General features: G+C 48.7%; 1 protein-coding gene across 1 annotated transcript in view; it reads right to left on the minus strand.

The window, feature by feature from the left end:
• Positions 1–26221, minus strand: part of RNF213 (ring finger protein 213) — a 2876335-nt gene that overhangs the window by 2742223 nt on the left and 107891 nt on the right. Inside the window, exon 2 of the mRNA XM_086931045.1 lies at positions 18422–18651. Within this exon, the coding sequence (XP_086787171.1) occupies positions 18422–18651 (230 nt within the window). The remainder of the gene's footprint in view (positions 1–18421; positions 18652–26221) is intronic.

Consider the following 26221-nt stretch of genomic DNA (forward strand, 5'->3'; position numbering starts at 1 on the left):
GATGCCCCGTAATACGGGGAAAGCCGGCAGGACGAGCAATCCTGTAGAGTGGTTCCGGTGGATGCCCCCGGAACCACTCTACAGGATTACTCATGTAGCGGCCCATGAGGTATTGACTGACCGCAGTCCCAAACTCAGGGACGAGAACACCTTCTTTCCAAATTGTTCGAAGCAGTCGGGAAGGCGGTCTGGGAAGTAGAGGCCTGGATAGCCAGGCTCTCGGGGTGGGGTGGGTGGACAAGAAGCAAGTGTCGCCCGGAGCCGGGCGGTAGCGTCTGGCCACGTTCCTATCTACAGGCTGACCTGTAGCGGGCTTGGACCAAGTGCCCAAAAGAACGTCACACAAGGCCTCATTAAACGGCAGCAGAGGCTCAGCTGAGCTTGCCTGTGGTTTAAGGACCTCAGTGAAGAGGTTAGTCCTCACGGCCGCTACGGGGAGTTCCAGGCCCAATGCCTTGGCCGCCCGTGTCAACACTACACTGTAGGCAGCCCATTCCTCCGTAGCCGCGGTTGGAGGGGAGACAAAACCAGTGCCCGGCGAAGTGTCCAGTCCACTGGCATCCCCAAGCTCACATGTCCAGTCCTGTTGAGACTGGCACTCCTGTGCCAGAGAGTCCACAGACCCCTCCCAATCTCCCTCGTCACCCATCACCTGAAATTCAGGTTCAAAGGATGGGGCCAGTTAGTGGAAATAAAAGTGTCCAAACTACGTCGAGAGCGGCACCCAGCGGCGCCGCTCCGGTGCCGGAACCGAATCGAGGGTAGGATCGGGGACGGCGTCGCCCGTAGGCAGCGCCGGGATCGACACCCTAGGGGCCGGGGCCGGTGAGGTCGTGAGATCATGAGGATCCAGAACCTGATCCAGTAGGGGCCTGCGGCGCCGGGACCGAAGTCGCCGGCAGCGCCGGGGCCGGAGCACCAGACGGTGTCGGAGCCGAAGCACCCGACCCGCTAAGCCCCCCAGCCGGGACCGCTGGGTCTGAAGGCGCCACGGAGCCCGGCGGAGGAGGGAGAGACCTCATGGCCATGAGGTACCGCTTGATCTCCTCTGGTGTTGCATCGTGCCCAGGGACCGGAAGGTGTGGGGCAGGTTGCGACGCTCGCGACTCCGTTGGAGCCGCGTGGGTGGTGTCACCCGAACCCCCGCCACGTCGCGCGAGCGTCGGGGTGGGTCGGAAGAGCGATGACGCCTTTCCGACCTCTCATGCCTCTTACCTGAGGATCTTGATCCCGAAAACCGATGCCGACTCTCGGAGCTACGAGGGCTCCGACCCCGCGACCGGTCCCTCGACCTCCTGTGGGACCGGGACCTTGAACGGCGCAGGCCGACTGCCGGAGCTCAAGTCGCTTGCGGGACCGCTTCCGCCTAGCCTTAGACGTCAGGGCCCGGCAGTCGGAGCAGGTTCGATCGTCGTGGTCGAGGCCTAGACACTGAAGGCTTCGGCGATGGGGGTCGGTAACCGACATCAGTCGGCTGCACTTGGAGCAGGGTTTGAACACTGGCATCCCTACCGGCACCATAGGAGTCGAAAGACTCGAGAAAAAACTGATCAAAAAGATCAAAAAAGTTTATTTAAAAAGTGACAAGGGGTAGAACTTCTCCGGATCTGCGCTAGCTGGCGCGGCAAAAAGAATAACGGACGTCAGCGCGCGAGGGCGGCGTCTAAGTACTCCGGCGACGTCATATCGGCGCGAACGACGACAGACGCGGAGCCGCAGACGTCGCCTACCGATGCGCAGGGGTATTGCTACGCAAAAGTTTCCGGATCCAGTCAGACGCCTGGGGATATTCTAAGGTAAAGAATCTATCACCGTGTCTCTTTCAGATTTCTGCATCAGCTGTGATGTGAACCCCCAAGTATTTGAACGTACCCGGCGCGGTTTTCAACGGGCAGTTGTCTGGAAGACGTGGGGGACGGCCACGGAGCACATGCATGGTGGATTTCGACCAGTTTAGGGTGTACCCTGAGGCCCGCCCATAGGCCGTGCAGACATCTAATAGACTGATTTTGGAACGCCTAGGGGTAGTGAGGTACAACAGGATGTTATCGGCTTAAAGGGAGATGTTATCTTCCCAGGTATCCGTCCATCTGAATCTGTGTATTGTTGGCTCCCATCGTATCCAGGCCGCCAAGGGTTCTAGTACTAAAGCAAATAATAGCGGCGACAATGGGCAGCCTTGACGTGTGCCTCGTGCCAGCGGGAAATTTTCAGAGATGTGGCCATTTACGGCGGCATGCGCCATGGGTTTTGCATAGAGTAATCTGATCCAGGCACATAATTGAGGGCCGAAGCCTAGATGCCACAGCACAGCGAAAAGGAAGGGCCAGTGGACCATATCAAATGCCATGTGGGAATCTAGTGAGAGTATTACCGCCGCTTCTTGCACACATTCCGCTCGAGCCAGAGCGCCATGCAATCTTCTCAGATTAAGAGCTGTGCTTCTACCCGGCATAAAGCCCGACTGGTCCTGATGGATAAGTTTGGTTAGGTGTGGCGTCAGTCTTGCCGCCAACAACTTGGCAAGAATTTTGGCTTCTGCATTTATGAGAGAGATGGGTCTGTAAGAGGTACATTGGTCTGCTGGTTTGCCTGGTTTAAGGATCGCTATTATGGTGGCTGTTCGCTGGTCTGGCGGGAGCTCTCCCTTTTTTAGACTTTCTGCAAACATGTGCAGCATATGCGGCGTTATTGGACCTGCAATGTTTTTATAAAATACAATTGGTATACCATTTGGGCCTGCCGCTTTGCCCAATTGTAGCGCCCTGATGGCTGTGTGTACCTCTTCCTCCGAGATGTCTTTCTCCAGGTCCTGTGCCTCTTCTGCGGTTAATTTGGGCATGACCAGATCCCTTACATAGGTCATTGCCTCTTCCTCTGAAATCACTGAGTTAAAGGAGTACATAGTACGGAAGTGTTGTGCCATCATGTTAACTATTTTATGTGGGTCTGTTGTGCTGTGCCCATCAGCTGTGCTTATATGCGCTATCCATCTGTCCTCTTTTTCTCAACTTGCTCTTTTGATTAATATGCCTGATTACAGATCCCTCACCTTTAAAATAGATACCCTGGGAGTACCTCCAAAAAGTGTAGGGTCTATGGTGTAGATTCAGTCAAACCAAATTCCTGCAGAGCCAAGCGGGCAAAGGACCTGCCAGACCTGAATGCTAAAGCAATAGTTTTTATGCACCAACACCCATATCTCTGTTTGGCAGGTTACTAAAACTAGCACCTCCTTCATACCAAATTGTACATTATGAGCGGACAGACGTGCTATTTCGGGGGAGTCTTATACGTATACAGGATTGCCAACTTACCATGGTTGTGCCCCGCTTTTGTAATTTATCATAAAGATGAAGCGCACTGCAAAGACAACCACATCTGGTATATACAACTGAAAAGCTATTGTACTGCTTGGAAGTACATGTGACAAAAGTCATGGGGTGAGACCCTAGCAGTGCTCAGCATTTGAAGTTGGGATCCTATTGCTTCATGAACCGTATTGCAGCCGTTTTCCGTTTTTTGACTATCGGGTACACCACATGAACGTTTTGGGCTTGTGAACACGTAACCAGACGTGCCATTTGAACAAATCCACATGGAAATATACTGCTTCATTATTCCCATTATTGCCTAGAAAAAGTCTGAGCGCAGACGAAACACGTGTCGGCTAAATCGTGTGCTGGGAATCTTTAAGAAACAAATAAAAGAATTAATCTACTGACGTCGCTTGTGGACTATTACAATGCTCTACATAAAATCTGTCTCATTGTATTATCCTCATATGCTTAGAAACACATTGATGTAATCTGGGACTAGTATGTGTCCAATACTATCTTGGATTGGTTTACATAACAATGCGTGTGCTCTAATAAGCTTCTTTTTTTGTGTATTCATACCAAAGCTATTGATACAGCGTTGGCCCTATTGGAACAAAGTCCTACAGCGGCTGCTTCTTCTTGGCCAGTGTGCAGCACATTTCGATGCAGAAGCCTAAGCATCTTGTCAGGGTCCTCTTTAACCATGCTTTGCCCTAGTTTGCATCAACAATCCCACAAAGAGCTGCTCACCCACACAATGGGGACATGTGAGCTAAGTAAAACTCTATGTTTTTTTAGAATCTAGTCGATGAAGCCTCTCTTCCTTGCCTTTAAAAGCCAACTGTTGAGGTATAGTAATAGGTGTAGTCGTGACCTCTGAAGTTTGTTCGTGACCACCAGCATCACTTTTGTGAACCCCCGTGGGGCTGATGTAAGGCCAAAGAGTAGCATAGTAAATTGAAAGTCCTCCTGTCTCACTTTGAACTGCAGGTGACACGCCTGTGAGACTGTAGGAGGGATAAATGGTAGTTACAGTCCTGCAAGTCCAAGAACCGCATCTTATCTCCTTAGTCCACAACAGACAGAATCTGAGCTAGAGTGAACATTTTGAACGGTATTCTGTGGTGGTACTTAAGAACGAGATCGCAGTGCCAGTAGCATCCTTCTCCCCTCTCCAAGTCCAGTACTCGTTCAATAGCTCCCTTGCACAACAGAAGGTTGATTTTCTGCATCAGGCTGGTAGAGTGAGCCTCCAAAAGATGCTCCTGTTTGAAAGGAAGATTCACTGGGAAAGAAGTGAATGGTACGGCCCAGGAAATAGAGGCAAGGTGAGATCGACTTTACGGCAGCTGCCAATCTAGGTGGACGAGACTGAGGAGCCATTGATGAGGGGCAGCTAGAGCCTATACGCCGACTATGATAACAAGATATTCACCATCTCATTCGCCTGGAGAGATGGAAATCGGAAGAGGCCACCCACAATGTGCATGGTGGAAATTGGTGGCACATTTGTGAGGGAGTCGATGGACACTGGAGCTCCGGACAACATAATGGACTAGGCATAGTTTGACAGGCTGGTACCTTGCTCCAAGCTAGTGCCAGAAAAAAGCGAGGATTCACACATATGGTGGCACGGAACTAATGGCCTTAAAGGGGGTGCTAAAAGTTGTGATGGCAAGCGAGGGAAGAGTAACACAAGCCCAATTCCACATCACAGAAGGAGGTACTGGCATGCTTTTAAGTTGGGGCTAGTCTTCTTTGCCCAACAGTCACATGCTGCCTACATCATGCTGAAGTTCTCTCAGCTGTTCGAAGGGCTGGGACAACTGAAAGGCACTAAGGTATGACTACACATTGATGAGACTATGAGACCCAGAGCACTCTATATCGGAGTGTCTCATTCCACTTGCGGTCACTCGTGAAAAAAGAACTGTGCAAAAAAAAAAAAAAAAAAAGAGTGACTGAGAAGGTCACCAGCCCAACCCGATGGGTCTCAACCCTTGTGAATGCACCAAAACTTAAAGAGCCAGAGGTGATCGCGCTGTGCGTAAATACGCAGGTCCCTAATGAAGTCATCCAGAGGGAGCAACATATTACTTCCATGGTGGACGACATTGTTGCGGACCTGCACAGAGGCCATTGGTTCTCCAAACTAGACTTAAACGCTGGCTACTATCAGCTGGAACTCAAACCATCCAGTCGGTACATCACAAACATTTCAACCAATACAAGTATGGAAAGATATAAAGAGATTAAACTTTGTGAATCATTGTCAGTATAGGTGTTTCAGAACACCATCCACAAAACTATCTCTGGCCTGGTGGGTGTCCTGAACATTAGCAATGACATCTTGATATTCTCGGACACCCTTGAGGAGCACCACATGAGACTTTAACGGCTGGCTGACTATGGGTTAATTCTCCATTGCCAAAAGTACTCATTCAATCAAAATTCGATCAAGTTCTTCAGGTACATCTTCTCAAGGGAAGAGCTGCGCGTTGACCCGAAGAAGGTGGAAGCTATCAAATCAGCATTGATCCCTCATATTGCTGCTAAGGTGCAGTTTCCTGGGGATGTCCACTTTTGTAGTAGATTCATCCCAAACTCTGTCCAAACTGCTGAGGGTATGGACAAGAGCCGATGAACAGTGGGAGTGAGACGCTGCTGGAGGACGGCACGATGGCCTATTTCAATCCAAAGCACTAACAGAGCGGGTGGTCGATGAAAGCCCAGTGGGGCTAGGAACAGTGTTGCTACAGGAGAAGAGTGAAGGGTCCTCGGTCCCCATTGCATGTGGCAGTAGAACACGCTCAGACATGGAGACCTGGTACGCGCAAATCAAACACAAGGCCTTGGCTATCAGGTGGGCATGTCGCAATTTTCATCAATACCTCTGTGGGAAACGGTTCTAGGCCATCAATGACCATAAACCTCTGGTTGCACTGTTTGCAGGGACATCTCGGCATATCCCACCCCAAATTGAATGGTGGGCAGTGCATCTACAACAATACCAGCTCTGACCCCTACTACACCAACTTGCCTGCGCAAGCAGAAGATAAAAAAAAAGATCTAACAAATCCTGGTAAGTAAAACGCGATTGTAACCAGTAAAAGACCCCAGAAGATATGGTTTGGTGGTTTGCACAGTTTTTAAGGTAACACATCTGCATACACTAGGCTTCCTTATCTCCCGGTCTTCCCTATCTAAGGTCCGCTATCTAAACCCCAGGTCCTTCTTGTTCACTGATTCTGGGTTAGAAAATAAGTCTGCTCTTCCCAAACTCAAGAAACATCCCTTGATATAATTTAGGCAGGGGATATGGTGGGCATGGTCAAGGACCATACAATCCTTCAAAATCAATGTATTTGAGTTGTCCCCTGACCAAGTCAGATGTTTAACCACAGGGGAAAGTGGGCGAAAGGCCAGCAGACCAGAAATGTAAGCCACACCAAGCACTTCATGTACAGGTAGAGTTGAGGCTCCCTGAGGCACACTTAAAAGAAGTCTCAAAAAGCAATTTTTAACTACTTGTAATTCCTCATGGGTGATGTATCCGCAGATTTCACTGCCATAGGACACCTTGGCGATGCACTTTGTCCAATATATCTGCAAGAGAGCACTGATCAGTCTCTTTCCTATTCTCGAGGCAAAGTTAAAATCTTGTGTGTATTGAACCTCAGCCTTTGAGTTCTGTGGAGGTCTCAAAGGAACCAGACAATATCACCATCTACCCTTATGGACAACATGGTCTGCCAGAGCTTTGTTCTGTGGACACGTTCAAATGCATAGGACGTCCATAAAGGCCAGGTCAATAGTACCAGGGTGAAGAACTTTGTACTTGATGAGGATCATAAATAAGTTTACACATTGGTACACATTCAACCATCCGGGACGAAAACCATACTGGGCATCTGCTAGAATTTTATCATCTTCTCTTCAGCGAGCCAGCCCATCTAGTAGGCTGTGTCCAACCACCTTGACCACCGAGTCAATCAGGAAGATTGGCCTATAGCAATGAGTACAGTCTCTATTTAATGAGAAAATAAAACCTGGGTAGCTCAACTTTACAAAGTTACTTAGCGGTCCCAAAAGCCATTTGTGCTTGTCGTGCTACACTGTGATGCCAGCAAAGAAAACCCCTTTAAAGTTACCTCCTTTGATCCTTCCTGTCCATTTCTACAGCTCATAATGCTACAAAACCTCTGAAAGGGGCCAGGAGTGGTTCTCTCAAATAATGAATACTTGAGTTCTTAAAAGACATATAATCAATTAAAATGCTTTCATTTAAAGAAACATTGCTCTTAATACCGCCAATTTGCACAAGTCCATTTGCTCATTCAACTAGCTGTCAACAACTTCTTCCATCAGAGTGACAATTAGTGCCCTTTCCTTCAACTCAGCCAGGGTGTTCTGCTTGGCAAGATGTATTAACATATTCACCAGGTCACTGTAGACAGTGGCCGAGTTTAGTAAGCAAGAGCAGTTTGTCCTCCTTCACTGATGTGGACTTGGAACTTATCCATCCTCCCAAAGTAAGGTTGTTCCGGAAGGCTGAGAACCTTTTCCACAGCTTTTGCTTACAAAGCCGAAAAGATGGCATCAGCATTGACTTTGCACAGGTAAAGAAAAGAACAGACAGGTTTTCTTCCAAAAAATGTTCAGGCACCGAGTATAAAATAGCAAATAGATAGTCTGCATTTCATGAAGAGGTAGAAGTAAATCTTAAATGAATGTCATTCACACCCAGCAGAGAAACAGTATCAGAGGTAGCATGAGGATCTAGAAAAAACCCTAATCAATAAGTTAAGGACATCTTTTAGTCCAGAAAAGAGCTACACGCTGATATATAGGCAGTTCACACTGCAAACGATGAATGCATGGCTGGTTTAAGAATGTGAGAGTGTGTGTGTGAGAGTGTGTGTATAGACATGGCTTCTTTAGAAAAAGACAAATAATAGAGAAGGCTGCCTGCCGTCAAGTTCATCCTGAGGTTCCTAGAGCCGAAAACATTTTGAATACAAAATGCCAGCTTTGGAGGGCGTGGTGAGCAACAATTAAAAATTGTAAAATCATTCTCAACCAACGAGGAGAAAAAATGGGCTTACAAATGTGCACAGTGTCAATGAATCTCTGCAGAACACCAGAGGGGCAGATATTAATACGGTTTTTGTAAGACACATTTTTATAATGTTTATGATCCGTTTCCACATATAAAAGCCTCAGCATTAATGATTGAAGTTGTTTTCATCAATAAGAAGACTATCAAGAATGGTTTAGGACAAAGATGTATACTGGCAACTTTTTTAATTTTTCAAATTTATAAGCAGAAATTTTAAACTTTCAAATCCAAAGTAAAATTTCTCTAATCTTGACGGTGATTTAACTCCTTCCATGCTGATGACGGAACCGCTCCGTCATCAGCTGCGGTTGGGCAGTGCTGATGACGGAGCGGTTCCGTCATGGCCCGGCCGCCGCGCCTGCGCGGCGCATTCTATTGAGCGGGGCGGGCCATGACGGAACCGCTCCGTCACCAGCACAGCTCAACCGCGGCTGGTGACGGAGCGGTTCTGTCACCAGCATGCGGCCGCCGCTCGGCCGCCCCGCCCTGATAGCGCTGCAGCGGAATAGCCGCCGCAGCGAAAGGGTAAATTCTTGTAGATCTGAACCCCTTTTCCTGCTTTGTAACAACTAGAAACATAGAATTGCTAATTCTTTTTATCCGGCCACAGATTTAAAGTAGTAAAGTAATGATGTTTCATGTTATAGAAGAAAGAATGAATACACTTGGTTCGTAGGCAGCATTTGATGTGAGAGTCTGACAGTATAGCTACTTGGTAGTCATTTCTGTTAATAACCAACTCTATTGATTTTTTTCAGCAATGCATACACGATCACAAGAAAAGAAACCTGTGCATGAGATATTACAATGAGAGATGGCATCGTCCTGGCATGGTAACAGTAGTTCACATCGCTAAACCATAGTAGCTACACCATTTCCCTAACACCCACACAGGTTTTGGGAGGCAACCACAACCCTACCCCAATACTGGATCGTGGGAAGCCTATGCTGTTTCCACATGCGTGCTACATCCCTCTTGGCTACCAAACAGACCATCCCAAGGAAGACCCAATCAGCTCATGGGCCCCCAAACTCCTCCACCAGCCCCAACGGCACAGCACGGAGAGTCTAGATGGCATTCCAGGACGGCTAAGAGCTTCTTATCCGCCCACTCCCTGAAGGGGCGGAGCACCGGACTGTTCCACGCTACATGAGAAAATCTGCCACTGGAAGTGTACATCTCGTGCATGCAATCTGGGCAGTGGATGAAATGTGCTCGAAGCGCTGTGGAGTGAGGTAAGTTGCACAGAGATAATTGGACCATTCGTAGCCGTGAGAAAATCTTTAATTCCCGGGGAGCCATACATACCTCCCTCCATTCATCCTTATCCAGCTCTCCCACCCAAGAAAGCCATATCTGCCTAGTACGCTCAATGCCGACCGAGCCATGTATGACCAGTGAGAGGTAGAGCAAGGAAATGGCACCCTTCCCCAGGCGTTCCAGGAAGATTTTGGCCTTGTGTGTCTTGTATTCGGGCAGTGGGGTGTCTGTGAGGCCAGGGGCTCACAAGGCGTTCCGTAACTGAAGAAAACCGAAAAACTGCAAATTGGCCAGTTCATATTGATCCTTCAGATCCTAAAAAGGCATTAGATGTCTTACAGATGAGAGATCCCAGGGGCAAAGCCTTCCAAGTTAGAGAGGTGATTGAGCTAAGTACCCCGCCACAGAGGTGCCAACTCAGTGAGGCGGCGATCCCAATGGGTAAGTCGGAGAGCTGCCCTCCATCAGGTACTAGACACCTGTATACAAGAGGGCAGTGTTGAAGGCAGACGCGCCCCATAGAACAAGAACATCGAGACTCACTGAATAAATATCTAGGCAATATGTGAACCACTCATTAATTAGAACAAGATGCCAGATAATAAAGATAAATGTCTGACCGTCCAACATGGCCATCAAATGGGAATCGGAGTGCCACTTGGAAATCTACATTGTGTCTGCATCCTGCACATACAATGTTTGTTATTTTTTAGGTCAAGGAGCAGAACCATTTGCGAGGAATAGGATAGGGATAATTTCCTAAGAAGTATAGATAGCGTGGTAAACACACCATCTTGAAGAGATGCCCCAGGTGATTCAGTGGGAGGGTGGCCCAATGGTTGAAATGTCAATCAATATCTGAAGAAAGTGCTCAAAAATTGAGAGCCGAAGCTAGGTTTAGGAGAGGAGATGGGTGGGGGGGGGGGGGGGGGGGGGGGGGGGGGGGGGGGGGGTTGGTTGGAAAATGTGCAATCTCGGGTATTTAAAAGAGTTGCACCTTCTGGGCAGAATAACCCTATACAAAATGATGATCTTACCCCGTTTTGTGTACATGCTCCAGAACACATATCTCTCCTTTGCTAGGTCTTGGTTCCAGGACATGGGTGGTTTGGCCACTATGTTTCTCTGGGGAGGCCGGAGTCCCAGTATCCCACCTTTTGACTGAGATCTCGGAATGACGAACCTCTACCTCTATTATTTAGCAACTCTTCTCCTTACGATCCAGGACTGGTTTAATGGTGGCTGGTTCGACCTGGCTTATCGCTTGAAACTTCACACCATGGGCTTGTCCTCTATCCAGGGGATGCTTTATGGGGCCGTTGTTCCTCGGGCTCTCCCTGAGGTCACGCGCAGAGTATATCTGGCTTGGCATCCATCACTACGTCATACTCACTGGGCACGGAGGCTGACTCAATACACTCCCTTGTGGTGTGGCACCAGGCTCCTTGAAGTTGAATCATTGTCAGGGTTCCGGCAATGGGATCTCATTGGGGTAACCTTGTTGGGCGACGTCTGGTGCGGTACTCATAAGATCGTTTCAGGATTTTCAGGCTAGACACTCCCTCTATCTGCAGTTCCACCACACCCTTCACTCACATTCCAGCTGGCACTTCCCTGCCCGAATATAGCCCGCCTGAGGCGCAAGTTATAAACGGCGATTTGGGGAAGGGTGGGATCCCTCTGATCTACCGCTCACGCACCAACACCCCTAACTCCCTTTCCCTACTCCGAGACACATGGGAGGGCTGGCTCGGGGCTCTGGAGGATGAGGATTGGAGGGACACCCTGATGGCCCCCAGCACGATTGCGGTTTCAGCGAGGCTCCGCCTGGACCAAGTTTATTGGCTGCCACTTATCTTACACCCCTGCGTCTTCATGGCGCAGGGCTTCGGCCTGACGCCCACTTCCCCCGCTGCTCCCACCCCAAGACGACTTCTACCATATGGTGTGGTTGTGTCCTGCGATACAGGGGTATTGGGAATCTTTAACACAAGACCTGAAAGGGGTCCTGGGCTGGGAGGTGCCTCTTGATCCCATAGTCTTCTGCTGGCATCACAGACGGATTGGATGGCTCCAGGGCTGAAAAGCTCTTCCTCAATACAGCGTTGGTGGTCGCCAAAAGGGACATTGCTGCTCACTGGCTGAACACTAGCGCACCCACTCTAGGGCGCTGGCGCAGAGGGGTGGACTGGTGTGCTGCGCAGAAGCGGCCTCTTTATGTCGCCAGGGGATGCCCTAAAAAATTTCACCGCATGTGGGGCAAATGGGTTGGAGTAATAGAAGAATGATAAGGAGTGGTCTGCTCTTCAGGTACACATGGATATGTCATTATTGGTTTTACTTGTGTAGCCTTGATGTCAGTGTGTATAACGTAGCTCCGAATGGTGATGTTTGTTGTTACATTCAAAACTCAATGAAATTGATTGTAAAAAAAAAAAAGTTGCTCCAAATGGGAATATCCGGGAGCCGCCCCATCTCATCTCCCTTTACCTCTACCAGACTGGATTTCCCTTCGCTAATCCAAAGACCTGGTGTGTCACCATACAAAGGAGTTGTAGACACCGGGGTCCTGAAAGCCGGGGGTCCTTCAGAAACTAATGTTGTCTGTATATAATGCAATTTGGTCTTCAAAACCATTCCCCGCCACCAGCCTCATATCTGGGTATCGCAGCGTATAAGACACGCCTGGAGTTCTATCACAAGAGCGAATAAAGAGGAAAGCGGAGAGCCCTGCCGCATATCCCTTCAGATGCCAAAGGCAGGAGATAGAACACCGTTCACTTGGACTTGGCCAGCAGGGTTGCATTAAAGTAGGCTGACAATTGATGAAATGCATCTCACGATCCTGCCCGCAACAGGACCCTGTTCTAAGAAGTCCCAAGAGACTGCATCAAAGGCCAAGGTGAAATCTACAAGTAAGAGGGCCAGCGTTCCAGCTAGGTCCTAGATCCAGGGTAAGGTAGAGTGTACCCTCCGAATGCAGTGGTGTGTGCTTCAGCCCAGCATAAATCCACACTGATCTGGATGATTAAAATAGGGTAGAGTCTGAGCCAAGCGGGTCGCCAGGGTCTTCGCATAGATTTTAATGTCTGCTTTATTGAAGGAAATGGGGCGGTAATTTGAGCATTGGTCTCTAAGGAAGGACCACTATAGTGGCATAGTCCACCTCTGAGGGAAAGAAGCCCTGCTGTATCGCGGTTAAGTAGAAATTTAATAGATGAGGGGTCAGGATATCCCCGCCATTGTTTATAATATTCAAAAGGGTAGCCATTCGGTCCTGCCGTCTTCCCGGACAGCAGTGCCAACACAGCAGAGTCTATTTCCTCAACAGTGAGGGCACGGTCCAACTCTCGAGTTAAGGAGTTTGGAACGGACGGCAGTAGGATTTTATCTAAATGGGATTTGTTACTTCCAGTAAAGGCAGGGGGTGCATAGAGTACAAAGTTCAGTAAAAATCAGCAGTAAGAGCAATATCCGATTGTTGTTCCCAAAGATGCCTGGACAAGTCTCGGACCACAGGCACGACCCTATCAGAAATGCCACAGGTCAACCACCAATATAGCAATTTTGCCAGAATCATCACCAGACTCGTACACTCTGTGTGTGGAGGCCCTCCAGCATAGTTTTTCCTTCTCGAAGGAAATCTGTCGCAATTCAGTATGGGCTACAGCTAGGAGCTTACAAGTTTCATCTGTGTCACGACCACACAAGTCAGCCTCCAAGCGCAAAATATCTGACCCTCCAAGTCAGTAATCTGTGTTAATCGATCAGCCGCACATCGGCGTACATAACCCTTGAGATGACCCTCAAGGAGGGTTTACATGACGCCCACAGCGTAACCACCGATGACACCGAGCCCACATTAATTCTAAAAAAGGTTTGTAGTTCTTCTTCCACAAAGGCGACACACGCAGGAGTCTTTAAGTGACAGTCACTCATTTTACGTTACATAGGTAGCAGGAGGCTGCATGAACACGGTCACATGTTCGGGGTTGGATCATATTGTTTTTGTCAGACACCGTGAGGAAATAGTTTGTCTCATTCAAAAAACTTTTGAGGAAAAGATCCAGAGGCAGAGACATAATTATATGGAATTCAGTGTAACTCTAAGGCAGCTTTAATAAGTGAAAGATAGAGGAAATCGTGGAAAATTATGAAGAGGCAATTCCTTTAGTTCTAGGGCTAGCAATTTTCAGAAATAGGGAATATAGCGGAAATTGTGGGAAACAGTTGAAGAGGCAATTTATTTAGATCCATGGCTGGAAAGTATTAGAAATAGGGTGCATACTGAAATGTGACTTCAGTGTCTCAGAGGGAACAAACAGGGTGTGGTCTAGCTGCTAGATTTTCAGACCGTGGAACATGGAGATTCAGGACCATATCGAAGCATCCTATCAACATCATATGATTCTAAGCAAATCACTTATTTCCCTGTGCCTAAAAATGTGCAAACCAGGTTTGCGCCACACATATATGAACCCACGCTAACACACACTCACTCTTATATAATTGAGAACAATGTAGATCAGTGTACATCATGCCCCCAGTCGTGTTCAGTCTAACGTAGGATCATTTTCCGACGTAGGAAACTCCGGCAAGGAAGAAATAATGTAAATTAAAAAAATATTACCAGCTTTGTAGTTTTTCTACTAGCCTGGAACACTCTGACAATACGTTACGATGGCCAAAATACACTTTTTTGTTTTATATAAGAAAAGGAGTCTCATCCACTGCAATTCATTTCCAAATTGGTTTGGAAATATTAGAAATTGGTTACCTTCTTACACCTATGCATTCAGAAGGATTCTGCTCACTGAATAATATCTAGATTTAGGAATATAAAACGTGTACTTTATATGCTCCACTTGCAAAGCGAATACCTTCAGAGAACCATGAATCTAAACTATGACTGAAGCGAATATGGAAATCGTGTTGGGAAACAGACTTCCAGGAACCAAAATATCTTATAGCCCATCTGGAGGGAAAACATTTACTTGAAAGAGCTTTGAGGATGTGCAGGAGATATTCAGTGTGATGAGCCTGCATCATCCTGTCTCACCGCTACCCCTAAAATATCTGACTTTGTGTAAACTTTTATTACCACAAATCTAGCCTCAGAGGCACACAGGTGATATTCGGCCATCATCCTGGGCATCAGGATAGTATTCACTTTGTTGAGGTTGGTCACTCTGATTCATTATCAGTTTGAACGGTTTAAGACACTAACTTACAGTCCAATCGCGACTGGATGTTCACCCTACATTACTTATTCGTCTGTGGGAACCAGAGACCCTACATCATCTTAATATTTTGGTTGCAACAGACATTCACAAAAATGGACCTCTTAAGAACTGCACTCCGGCACCAGTAGTCTCTTTTTGAATGCAGGTGCCGAAAACCAGTGGAATAAGTATATTGTTACTGACAATGAACACCTGGTTCATCATGTGACCTGGATATTAGGACCTAAGAGTTTGGACATTTACAACGGAGCATCAAAAATCCTTCACTTGCATTAGGGTTAGAATCAGAGTTCATCTTGACGGGTGGACATTTTAATTTTATTTTTTATTTCGTTTTTTCACTGAGTTGGATCAAACCCACCAGATTATAGTCCGACATTTATGGCCACTCATTAATTTAATTCACACTGTGGTGGCTTTCTGGCTTTGGCACTTATCCTAAACCATTTCTGCCTACAACTTGGGACAGTTTCTTTGACAACAAATGTTCCTTTAAAGATTACATTCATAAACTTACATTCTCCCATTTTCCTTTTATTCACTCCCCTTATTGAATATCTTTGTTCAGTCTCCTGTGCTACCGTCATTCTTTATACCTTGGTCTCCCATTAGAAATGTTTGCCAGTTTCAGCACATTCAAAGTTTAGTGGTGTGGCTTATTCTTGAGCTAAGCAGGGAGGCATACATATCCTCTGGCTTTTTGTACAGAAGCAAACCCTTTTTAAGGCACTTTTTGACACTACAAATGTGGGCCTTCCTTTATTAGAGACCAGCTAATCCACTACTTCCCCAAGAGAGCAACTCGCACTCCTATGGGTAGTCTTCTTGTTTCTACAGTGCGCAGTCCCGCAGAATGGATGCAACTGCTTTGTCCCTATGACTACAGAATGGAATGCCCTACCACACTTACAAGGTTTTACATACACATGAAAGACCTGCTTTTCACTTGTCATATGACCTGCATGCTGTATTACTCTGTTCAAGGAGGAAATCTGATTCAGCACCAGGATAATCAGTTCAAGGATAATAGTGTGCTGTATACATTTAGTACCATGTCCACAGATGTACATGCTATGTAAATATAATAACGGTATCTTATCAGCACAATACAATTGTCTGGTGATACATGTTGGCCACCATTTTAACTAATCTTTATTTTCCATGTGTAAAATCTGCAGCTCTGGTTGGACATTTTTTTTTTTTGCATAGGATAACCATATCATACAATATCTTGAACCGCCTCCTGAAATAAGCCTTAATTTTCATCAAAGAGTTGAGTGTACAATGGCAATAATTCAGTTACCCAATAAGAGTGTGATAGGGCCAGATGCCCTGGGCTCCCAGGTTAATGGCACAGCATTGTTCAGTACTCCAGTAACCGATGACTGCCACAGTACCCAGAAAAATGCCTGACATTTGTAGGATTGGCAAAGTATGTAAGGCAATGAATTCTAACAGATCTGGAAATAATGACTACAACTGCATGCATGACTGAAAAAATGCTAAGACTCTACTAGGAAGATGGCTAGAAAACTGATTCGCCACACAAAGAAAAAAAAAAAGGAGAAATTAGCTGGAATTTATTTTCTACATTTCTGTGCTCTCCTTTCTCTAGCTTGTATTAATGGTGCACAAAAGATTTTGAGATTAAGTATATTGTAAGCTTCTTTGAACATGTTCGCTTCTCTGCTGTGAATCTCAAAATATTTTTTAAATTAGAAACTGGTAATTGGCAGGCAAAAAGTACAAAAACTCTATACAAGAGTTTTAGGAGTAGCCAGCCGTTAAAAACAACAAAGCATGGACAAAGGCTTTAACACTTTATAAAAAGCATTTGCAATGCATTAGGTCTCGCATGTACGCGACTTTGAGCTACTGGCATTGCAAATAACAATGCCTTTAATTTTGGTTTTCGTATTTAAAACAAATAAAAGGCATTATCATTTACAATCCAATAGCTTAAACTCCCGTAAATGCGAGGCCGATTGCATTGCACATGCTTGTCTTTTTTTCGGCCTGGAGGTCCCTCTGGACCCCCATATAAGAGCCATGCTTTAGGTGTGCCCATAACCTGTCCCCTTACATGTTTTTTTCTTTTAATTCCCTAAGTCATCAGTTTCTACAAAATAATTTTGAACTTGAAATTTATAGTTCATCTTCCTCAACAACCAATACGTGATCCCAGGATTAATAGGTCTGTTCCTTAGATTCATCGCCAGGAAACACTGTGCAAGAAAATACGCTCTGAATGGCCTCTTAAGAGACCACAAGATTGGTTTAGGTTTACTTTGCGCTGGGTACAGCAATTCTATTCAGTTATTATTACATACTTGGGTATATGATAGAGCGTGACCAAGATGGTGGCAGAGGCAGACTTCTCTGCCTAGGCTCCGAGCGCCAACTGGCCGAGCCTACATTTAACCTGGGCCCATCCAAGCCATATAGGGGGCTGCATTAACACTCCCCTCCTGCAGCATGGACTGGTGGTGAGATCAGCGTCGCCTCAACTGGAACAAGTGGGTACTGACAATCTATCGCACAGTAGGGAACCGCCTGTGATAAAGTGATGCAAGCTGTTATTGGGACTTACATAGAGTGAACCTGCTTCTCACGCGGCCAGTCAGAGACTGACAGAGGCCAAGTCGCCATGGAGCATGACCTGGTCCTGAACACACATCTCAAAGCTGACAGAACTATGTGATGTGGGCTATACTCGGTGCCCTGGTGACACGGTGCAGGCAGTCCCACAACACGAGGACAGTGCTTCCGGACACAGGCGGCTGTATTGGGGCTGAGGCGTGGGCCAGGCCTGCTGCACTGTTATAGAGGACGAACCCGGCGCTGAGGCCCCTGAAACTCAGTGCAAGGTGAGACTTGCACAGCATTTCCATTGCGGGAGCGAGCAGGGGTGCCATCTGTTTTGTGATAATTGCAAACAGATGGCGCTGCTGCTCGTTCACGCAAGGGAAACACCAAACGTGCATGAGTGCCCATAGAGAGCAGTGCAAAACATGCACAAGTTTTAACAAAAGTGCTGAGCGATGCCAAGAGGTCCCTTACAGCGCTTGCGCACTGCGTATGCGAGACCTAAAAAAACAAAATCAGCTATGCAGCAATTCAACTACATGGATATAAAGTAAATAAAATGTGTACTTTATCAAGATAACTTAATTAGATAAGCAAAAATTATATTTTATTGAATCACTCATTTTGTAGAGCATTTACCTAGACCTAGGCTCCACTTATTAGATCGACAAATATATAAAAGTCAATTGATGTTACATTTCAGCATTAAACATAAGACATCCTTCTGATGGTGCATTATGCAGTCACAGTTGTGTTGATACCACGTCAAGTTTGTAACTTTGAACTTTAAGAACAGTCCAGCACCTACTGGCGCTCAATCAAGAGAAATGTTCACACCCAGCTGGAATATTGCAATAAAAAGCCAAAAACACATGCTCAGATTCAGGAGTACCTTTTTACTCTGATTTTCAAGGCTTGGATTGTCAGTCAATGATGGCATAGGCAAGGATGTGTAACTCTCTTCCGGAAACATTCCTTTTGGCCTTCTTTCAATAGATGCATTATCATCTTCTGCCTTTGAAGTAGAGGATACCTCATCTCTCTGTTCTCCTCGTGCCCGCATCCTCTCCTCGTCTAATGTTTCCACTTCAGAAACTAAGACTGGTTTAGTATCCCCTGCAACTGAAACAGATTTCAATTTTAATGAACCAGTTTTACACTTATTGACACTACAGTACCTAGTTGAGGAATAATAAAGTTCAGCAGTAATGTCAGTCATGTGAGGCTCTGAATTCTTATTTGAATGGTTGTTACTACCTCGTCACCAGCTATTCTGCACTTGGTAGACAATCCTTCCAGTCAGGGGTGTTAGCAATTTATAAAATATCTACTTGTCTAAGGCATGCAATGCTTCCCAAATGTACATGTTCTGTAAAAAAATGAAAAATAAACTTCTTGCTTTAGGTGCCATGCAGTGAAGTAACAAATCAGGGCTGCATTTTGAAGATTCTTATCATATCGAGCTCCGATTACAGCTTCTCTTTATATCTGGTCTCATATTATAATCAGGATTTGGATTCTATGTCAGGACCGGAGGCTCATTTTATGCCTTCTTCATTCGCTATATTTTTACAGCAGCAAATTTGAAACACAACTAAAAAAAATAAGGACTGCCATAGTCAATAGGTCTCGCCTTTGGGACCATATAAGTATTTAATTATGCAGCACAATATCCTTGGTGCAATATCAACTGTTGCATGGCTAAACACTGAATGTCCCAAAGGCGAGACCCATTGGCTATGCCAATGCTTGTTCCTTTCTTAAGGGTTTCTCGTCTTTCATATGCATCTTCATTGAGTGCTGGTGGCTCCCACTGGCTCAAATTAGGCACTGTCCCCATTTCAAAATCTCCACTTACACAGGGCCACCAACTTCCCTGCAAAACACAGTCTCAAAATCCATGTCTTAGCTGTGTCCTAACAAATATATACGTTTACTACGCATGCTTTACAGCACACGCTATTAAAAACGGGGGGCGTGGCTACGAGGCTAATGGGAGAGGACGCGTGAGCACGGAGCTCCGCGCCGACCCCTCGCTAATCCTGTAAAGAAGACTAGGTACAGAGCCCCCAAAACCCCTGGGGTGACAGTGGGGGCGGCCGCGAGACTCTGCGACCCTCGTGGCGAGCCCCATGGTGGCAGGGAACCAGCTGCGTGCTGACTGTGAAGGGAGCCGGGCCACAACCCAAGATGGCGGTATGGCTGAGAGGCTAGCCGTGCTGGCCAAGACGGAAGGGAAGAGGGCACTGCTGCCGGGAGCGGCCGACGGGATCGACCGCCAGCTGTGCAGGCCCGGAGGATAAGTGCTCGAGGCGCTGCGGGAGCTCCTGACCTGTGGGCGGTCGGAGCGCAACGAACGAGGAGCCTGAGAGGCGGAGGCAGTGAGGAGCCAGGACTGCAGGCGGGCACTGGACATCTCCGCTGCAATCAGGAGAGGCCGCAGTGGTGAGGCAGCGCTGTGCCTTGGCGGGGCACGGAGCGCTGCAGATTTGGCGTGGGGGCCCCCCCTTCCTCTCTTCCCCCTCTGCTCTGAAGAGTGGCCGGTGGCCTCGCAGAGGTTTTATGGTGCGCAAGAGCGGGGCAAGGAACGAGCGGCGCCTGACAGCTGGACCACAAGAGGGGATGTGAAGAGCCCATCCTGACTGCCTGGGAACCCTGAGGAAGCATTTTAACAGCAGAAGAGGCCTGTAGTGATGCACCAGCTGGGAGCTACAGGCAGTGCAGCAGGCGAATCTGACTAAAAGGGTGTCTGGCTGGGAAGGCATCCCTGAAGGACTCAAGAACTGCCCTGCCCATACTGGCTGCAAGGACAGGCTGGGGCGAGAGATAGCTACCAGCAGCACTGGGGGAGGGTTGGTGCCCACGTGCTGTGCGCGCGTATTGTTGAGGTGATAACTGGCGCTCTGGGGCATTGGAAAAGTGTGCCAGGTTGGGATGCCACTGGGCACTAGGTGGTGACAGGCCTACTTCACCCCAATGACTGATTGAAGGACTGGCGAGTCAGAGGAACGGCGGCGACTGGTACCACCCCAGAGAGGGGGATCTGCACGGCTGGAAGGAGCTGGCAATCGCGGGAGGCTGAGCAGACGTGAGGGGTGAATTTCATCCTTGAAGGAGCTAGGGCCTGGCGCCATTGCCCTGAGGGGGCCGAGTGGGAGTTGGGGGCCGAGTGGGAGTTGGAGGCCTAGTGGGGCAAAGAGACCATGGCGAGCTAGGGATAGTGGTGACGGCGATTGCTGTGGAGTGCCCCGGTGGAAACCAATAGGGGCACTATTGCCGTGAGGCGGTGGAACTGCCTGGAGGAGCACCCACGTACCTGGCACTCATTGGAAGCTGGGCTGCAAGCCTAGTGGGAGACTTTGCTGCAAAGGTCAAGGGCATGGCGGAGGTGGGAAGGAAGGCGGGGCTAGAGCCGGCTGACCGGGACTATAATCCTGGGACAGAAGTGCACCCTTGTCATCCTGCAGGGGAGTGATCCTATTGGAAGGGCGGGCCCACGGAGTGGGGCACTCTGGCCAGGCTTAGAAGACCTCCCTGATGGGGAGTGTTTCCCTGGTGGAATGCTTGGAGCGTAGTAGACGGGACAGCTGGTAGCTGGACAGCTTGAGGCGTGCCCACGCAGGAGGCATAGGTAGGAAGCGCGGAGTGGCAGGAGCCTGGCAGACAGACGATACTCGAAGCCGGAGAGACCAAGGGGAAGCCGCAGGGATAGCAAGTGGGGGCACCGGTTGAACAGGAGGAAGACATGTCCGCCATGGAGGTGCGAGAGGGAGCGCAACATCACCCGAAGGGATGCTCCAACAACAGGTCAATCAAATACTCCAAGCCATAATGGATACAAGGGAAGCCTTACAAAAAGATATTGGACATTTGACGCAGGGATTAGGGGTGCTCAGAGCTAACCATGCACAATTGTCAGACAGAGTGAAGCAAACGGAACCGGCTCAAAAATCAATGGCGGGCAAATATCAAACTTTCAAAACAGGCTACAGACCCTGGAGAGGCGAGCGGAGGATGCAGAAGGGAGGAATCGGAGGAACAACATTTGGGTGGTGGGACTTCCGGAAGGTGTGGAAGGCCTCAACATAGTAAAATATCTGGAGGGATGACTGAAGGGGACCGTCGCACCAACGAGACTGACATCCTTCTTCACGTTGGAGGGAGCCCACAGAGTGCCAGCCAAACCATTGGCCCCTGAGAGACCGCCGAGACCAGTGGTGGCCAGGCTGCTACACTACAAGGATAGAGACCTACTACTGAACCAGGCCAGGGTGGCTGGACCGTACACAGTAGATAACAGTAAGGTGACATTGTTACCGGAATACACTCTTGAGGTCCTGCGCCGCAGGGTATCCTTTGTTGCTGTGAAAAGGGCACTACGAGATGAAGGTATTCAATATTCGTTGATGTTACCGGCGTGCCTGAAGACACCGGTGGATGGCAAAGCGACGTTTCATGACAGTCCTGAGGAGGCCTAGGACTGGCTGGAAATGTACAAAGCAGGAATCGGGAAAGAGGGGAGTGGCGAGGTGGATTGTACGCTTGGCCGCTTTGCAGGCTGTCACGGATAGCTCGCGAGAAGGAGGAGAATCGCATCCGGCGGAATCAGATAAGGGGTCCCAGGAAGAGGACGATGAACAATCGGATGCCGAAAGCCTGAAACTGCCCAATGTGACAGCTGGGACAGCGGGCGAGATCGTTGATGGGTGAAGTGGACTCTAGCCGGACATGAACAAAGTGATGGGTGGCTGGGGGTGTGCTGGCGGGGGTGGCTGCGCATTTGGATGACTGGCAAATGGCTGCGCAGAGCTAAGGGGTAATTGGGGGATGAGGAGTATTCGTGGAGTGGGTCTAGCAGTTGTACGGCCCGGGAAGGGGCTGGCTCAGTTCTAAGGGGGTCGAGCGCAAGCAGAATGGCGACTAGAAGTCCGACTCCCGGAAGCTTCAGGCTTACCTCCCGTAAGGTTGTGTGGGTGTAGCTCCTTAGGAGCTTGGGGGTTGTTTACGTAATGGTTTGGATGGGTTCTAATGTTGTAGTGCCTGTTCTGGGGGTAGGGAGTTGGGGATGGGTTGGGCGGGGATTCGGGGAGGTTGTTACTACTGGTGTGCTCTTTGATGTGGGGGCGGCGCGAAGGAGTGACTGCTAGAACAATGGGGACGTTACTTGATTTGAAGTGCATTACCTGGAATGTGCGAGGGCTTCACACAATGCAAAGGCAGCCTAGGGTGCATGCCTTCCTGGTACGCCGAGGAGTGCATATAGCACTCCTTCAAGAAACACACCTTAACAGGACTGAGGGGCTAGCCTTGAAAAAGAGATGGAGGGGGCAGTTATTTTACACGACTTACTCAGCGTTTGCTAGGGGCGCTCTGGTATGGGTCAGGGTGGGTGTTCCTTTACAGCCAAGACAGCATCTGGCTGACCCAGAGGGAAGATTAGTAGACGTTATGGGACAGCTTAATGGAATAGATGTAACTCTGTGCAGTGTGTATGCCCACAATATAGATCAAACTTCCTTCTTTGACAAACTATCTAGGAGCCTAGCACCATATTTAACGGTTGCGTCAATACTAGGGGGAGACTTTAACTGAATAACAGAAGTGGAGAGAGATAGGTCCCAACCCCCACTATCTGGAGCCCCAGTGCATAGGACTTCAAAGGCAAACCAATGGCAAACCAATTGGGGTTTGATACACACGTGGCGTGCCCAGCATCTAGAAGACAGGGATTACTCTTACTATTCTAACCTACATGATTTGCATCAGAGACTGGATGCAATATTATGCGCCCCTGAGATTCACACTAAGGTGACGGAGAGCAAATACCTGGCGAGAACGATATCAGACCATAACCCAATGCTTTTGCCGGGAGAGGGCAGCCATCCCGACCGGTCAGCTCAGGCCGGAAGCACTGGAAGACCCAGTCTTTAGTGAAGAGCTGGGAAAGGGCGTTGTACAGTATTTTGAGGAGAACAAAGGGACAGCGACATTGGTGCTGACTGAATGGGATGAGTTTAAGGTTGTAGCAAGGGGTATACGTATTAGCAAGACGGCGGGAGTACGGAACACGATCTTGACTGACCTTGAGAAAGCGGAAGGTAAACTACGGACCGCAGAGAGAGACCGACCTGGAGAGCCGGGACTACAGGCTTAGGTCTCTGAGGCAAGGGAGGCAGTGGCAATCTAGGTGGAGAGGCTACGCTCCTTCGATTACAAGAGTTATAGAGTAAGGATGCACGCTGAGGGGGACAAATAGAGTGCGCTCCTGGCATGGTTAGCCAACCCGACTCCCAGGGGAGAGCCAAAATTGGGCCTGGTAGCCCCCTTAGGTGAGCTGGTGAACATGCAAGCGGGGATCAACAGACTGTTCGTACAGTACTACACTAAGCTATACAGTAGCCAACTGACACAGGTTCCCGATGACATCACGGAGTATCTGGGGAGGTGGCACTGCCTAGCCCGAGGAGAGAGCAAGGAGACTTGCTGGGGAGTGAGATTACAGAAGGGGAGATAAGGAGCGCGATCAAGCACATGGCCCGCAGCAAGACACCTGGGGTAGACAGTCTTCCCATAGAATTTTATGCCAAGTATGCAGAATACTTAGTACCGAGTTTGCGCATCATCTATCGGGACGAGATCGAAGTTGGGAGGCTGCTAGAAACTACTAGAGAAGCCATTATCATCCCTCTACTGAAGCCAGGAAGGGAAGCCACAGACATGAAGTCATACCGCCCGCTAACAACAGACTACAAAATCCTGAGTAAGGTATTGGCAAGCCGCCTGCTCCCGTACATGTCCCAATTGGTTCACCAGGACCAGTCGGGTTTTATACCCAAGCGTAATACTTCCATTAATGTGAGACGGCTGCTTCGAATTCTGCGCATTCTGGAGCACTGTAGGGGTCTGGTGCTGTCCGCCTTGGACATTGAGAAGGCATTTGATAGTCTGGAATGGCAATTCCTCTTTCAGGTTACGCGTAAAATGGGACTGTGGGAGGGATTTGTGAAGTGGACACACATACTATATAACTCGGCAACAGCCTGGGTGCGGGGGGGGATGGTAACGACGCCTTGCGCGGTCGGTAGGGGGACGCGGCAGCTCGCTGTCACCGCTGCTGTTGGATTAGCGATAGAACCCTTGGCGGCGCAAGCTAGGTCGGGGAGGCACTATGTTGGGCTTGAGATGTGGGGAGAAATGCATTATATATCTCTGTACGCGGATGACTTGTTGATGTTTCTGGCGGCCCCTGGTGAGGACTTAATGGGGGCGACGCTCCTGTTGAGGGCGTTCGGGGCGGCATCAGGGTTGTGCGTGAACTGGGAGAAGACTAGTTTGTTCCCAGTGTGCCGAGCAATGGGAACCTCTGATGGATTGGGAGGAATACAGTGGAAGCCCCACTGCCTGTCATATTTGGGTATAAACATTTATCATGAGCAGGCGGATCTGCTGGAGGGCAATGTACATAGAGCAGTGCGAGGGATCAGAGGGAGCATAGCGTTCTGGAGCACAGTACTGCTCTCAGTGGCAGGACAAGTAGCGCTCCTGAAGATGGTGGCACTACCACGCTTACCAATCTGAATACCAGGTCAGATGTTTGGGATGCTCAAGACTATGGTGGGGAGGTTTCTATGGGGAGTGGCAGGAGGCGGGTGGCCCTGACCACGATGATGAGGCCTAGAGCAGAGGGGGGTTGGGCAGTTCCAGACTTCGAACTGTACTACCTGGCTGCACAGCTGCAATGGCTCGCACAGGCGGTTGCTAGAGAGTTCAGAGGACGGAATGGCCCAGAAGACCGATGGTTTCCACGTCTCGTTCTGTCTTTTATAATCCTGGGCCAGCGGCTGCGGGCCGACTCGCTGTCCATTGAAGAGAAGGTGCTGAGAGCATGTTGGAACAGAAGTAGGAGTAGGGGGGCGTCGTCCGTCCATATGCACCAGAGATACCTCTCGGGATGTGCACGGCCTGCCCGCATGGAGGCGACTGGTCGGCATTGGCAGAATGGGAAGAACTGGGTTTGCAGATGCTCGGCGACCTGTAAGAGGAAGGAGCTCTCTTGCCTTGTCAGAAACTGCTAGACAGGTATGGCTTGCCTAGGGGGGACTTCCTGCTGCATGCTGCTCTGGTTTCTGCGATCCAGAAAAACTGGGGGGTGGGGGAGGGCTATCAGAACCACAAACGTCACAGACATGCCAATATGTAGTAATGGCGGCGGGGACGGTGAAGGCAATAACGTGCCTATAAAGGGGAATGACTGTCGAGGGGCTTCTGCCGCTGACTCAGCTGCGAGGAAAATGGGAGGGGGACCTGGGCAAAGATATACCCGAAACCACGTGGGCTAATGCCAGATTCCAACGTATCCACTTTTATGTCATACACAGGGCGTACTTACCCCCGCGCAGATAAATATATTTTTTGACGTGGAATCAGCATCTTGCCCTACATGTCAATTGCGGGCAGCGGACTTTCAGCACATGATGTGGAGTTGCCCACAGCTGGGAACGTACTGGGAAGAGGTGGTTAAGGTCCTGTGTGGAGTGAGAGATCGGCAGATAGAACCTGAAATGGGCGCATGTATACTGCACTGGTTCCCCCCACACAGCAAGAACTAAGGTAACAAGCAAATTTATTGATCTAGGGTTGCTGTTACCCAAACGTGAACTGAAGAGAAAATGGAAGTACAAACTGGGCCCTA

The sequence above is a fragment of the Lissotriton vulgaris genome, chromosome 7, assembly GCF_964263255.1.
Source record: "Lissotriton vulgaris chromosome 7, aLisVul1.2, whole genome shotgun sequence".
NCBI lineage: Eukaryota > Metazoa > Chordata > Amphibia > Caudata > Salamandridae > Lissotriton > Lissotriton vulgaris.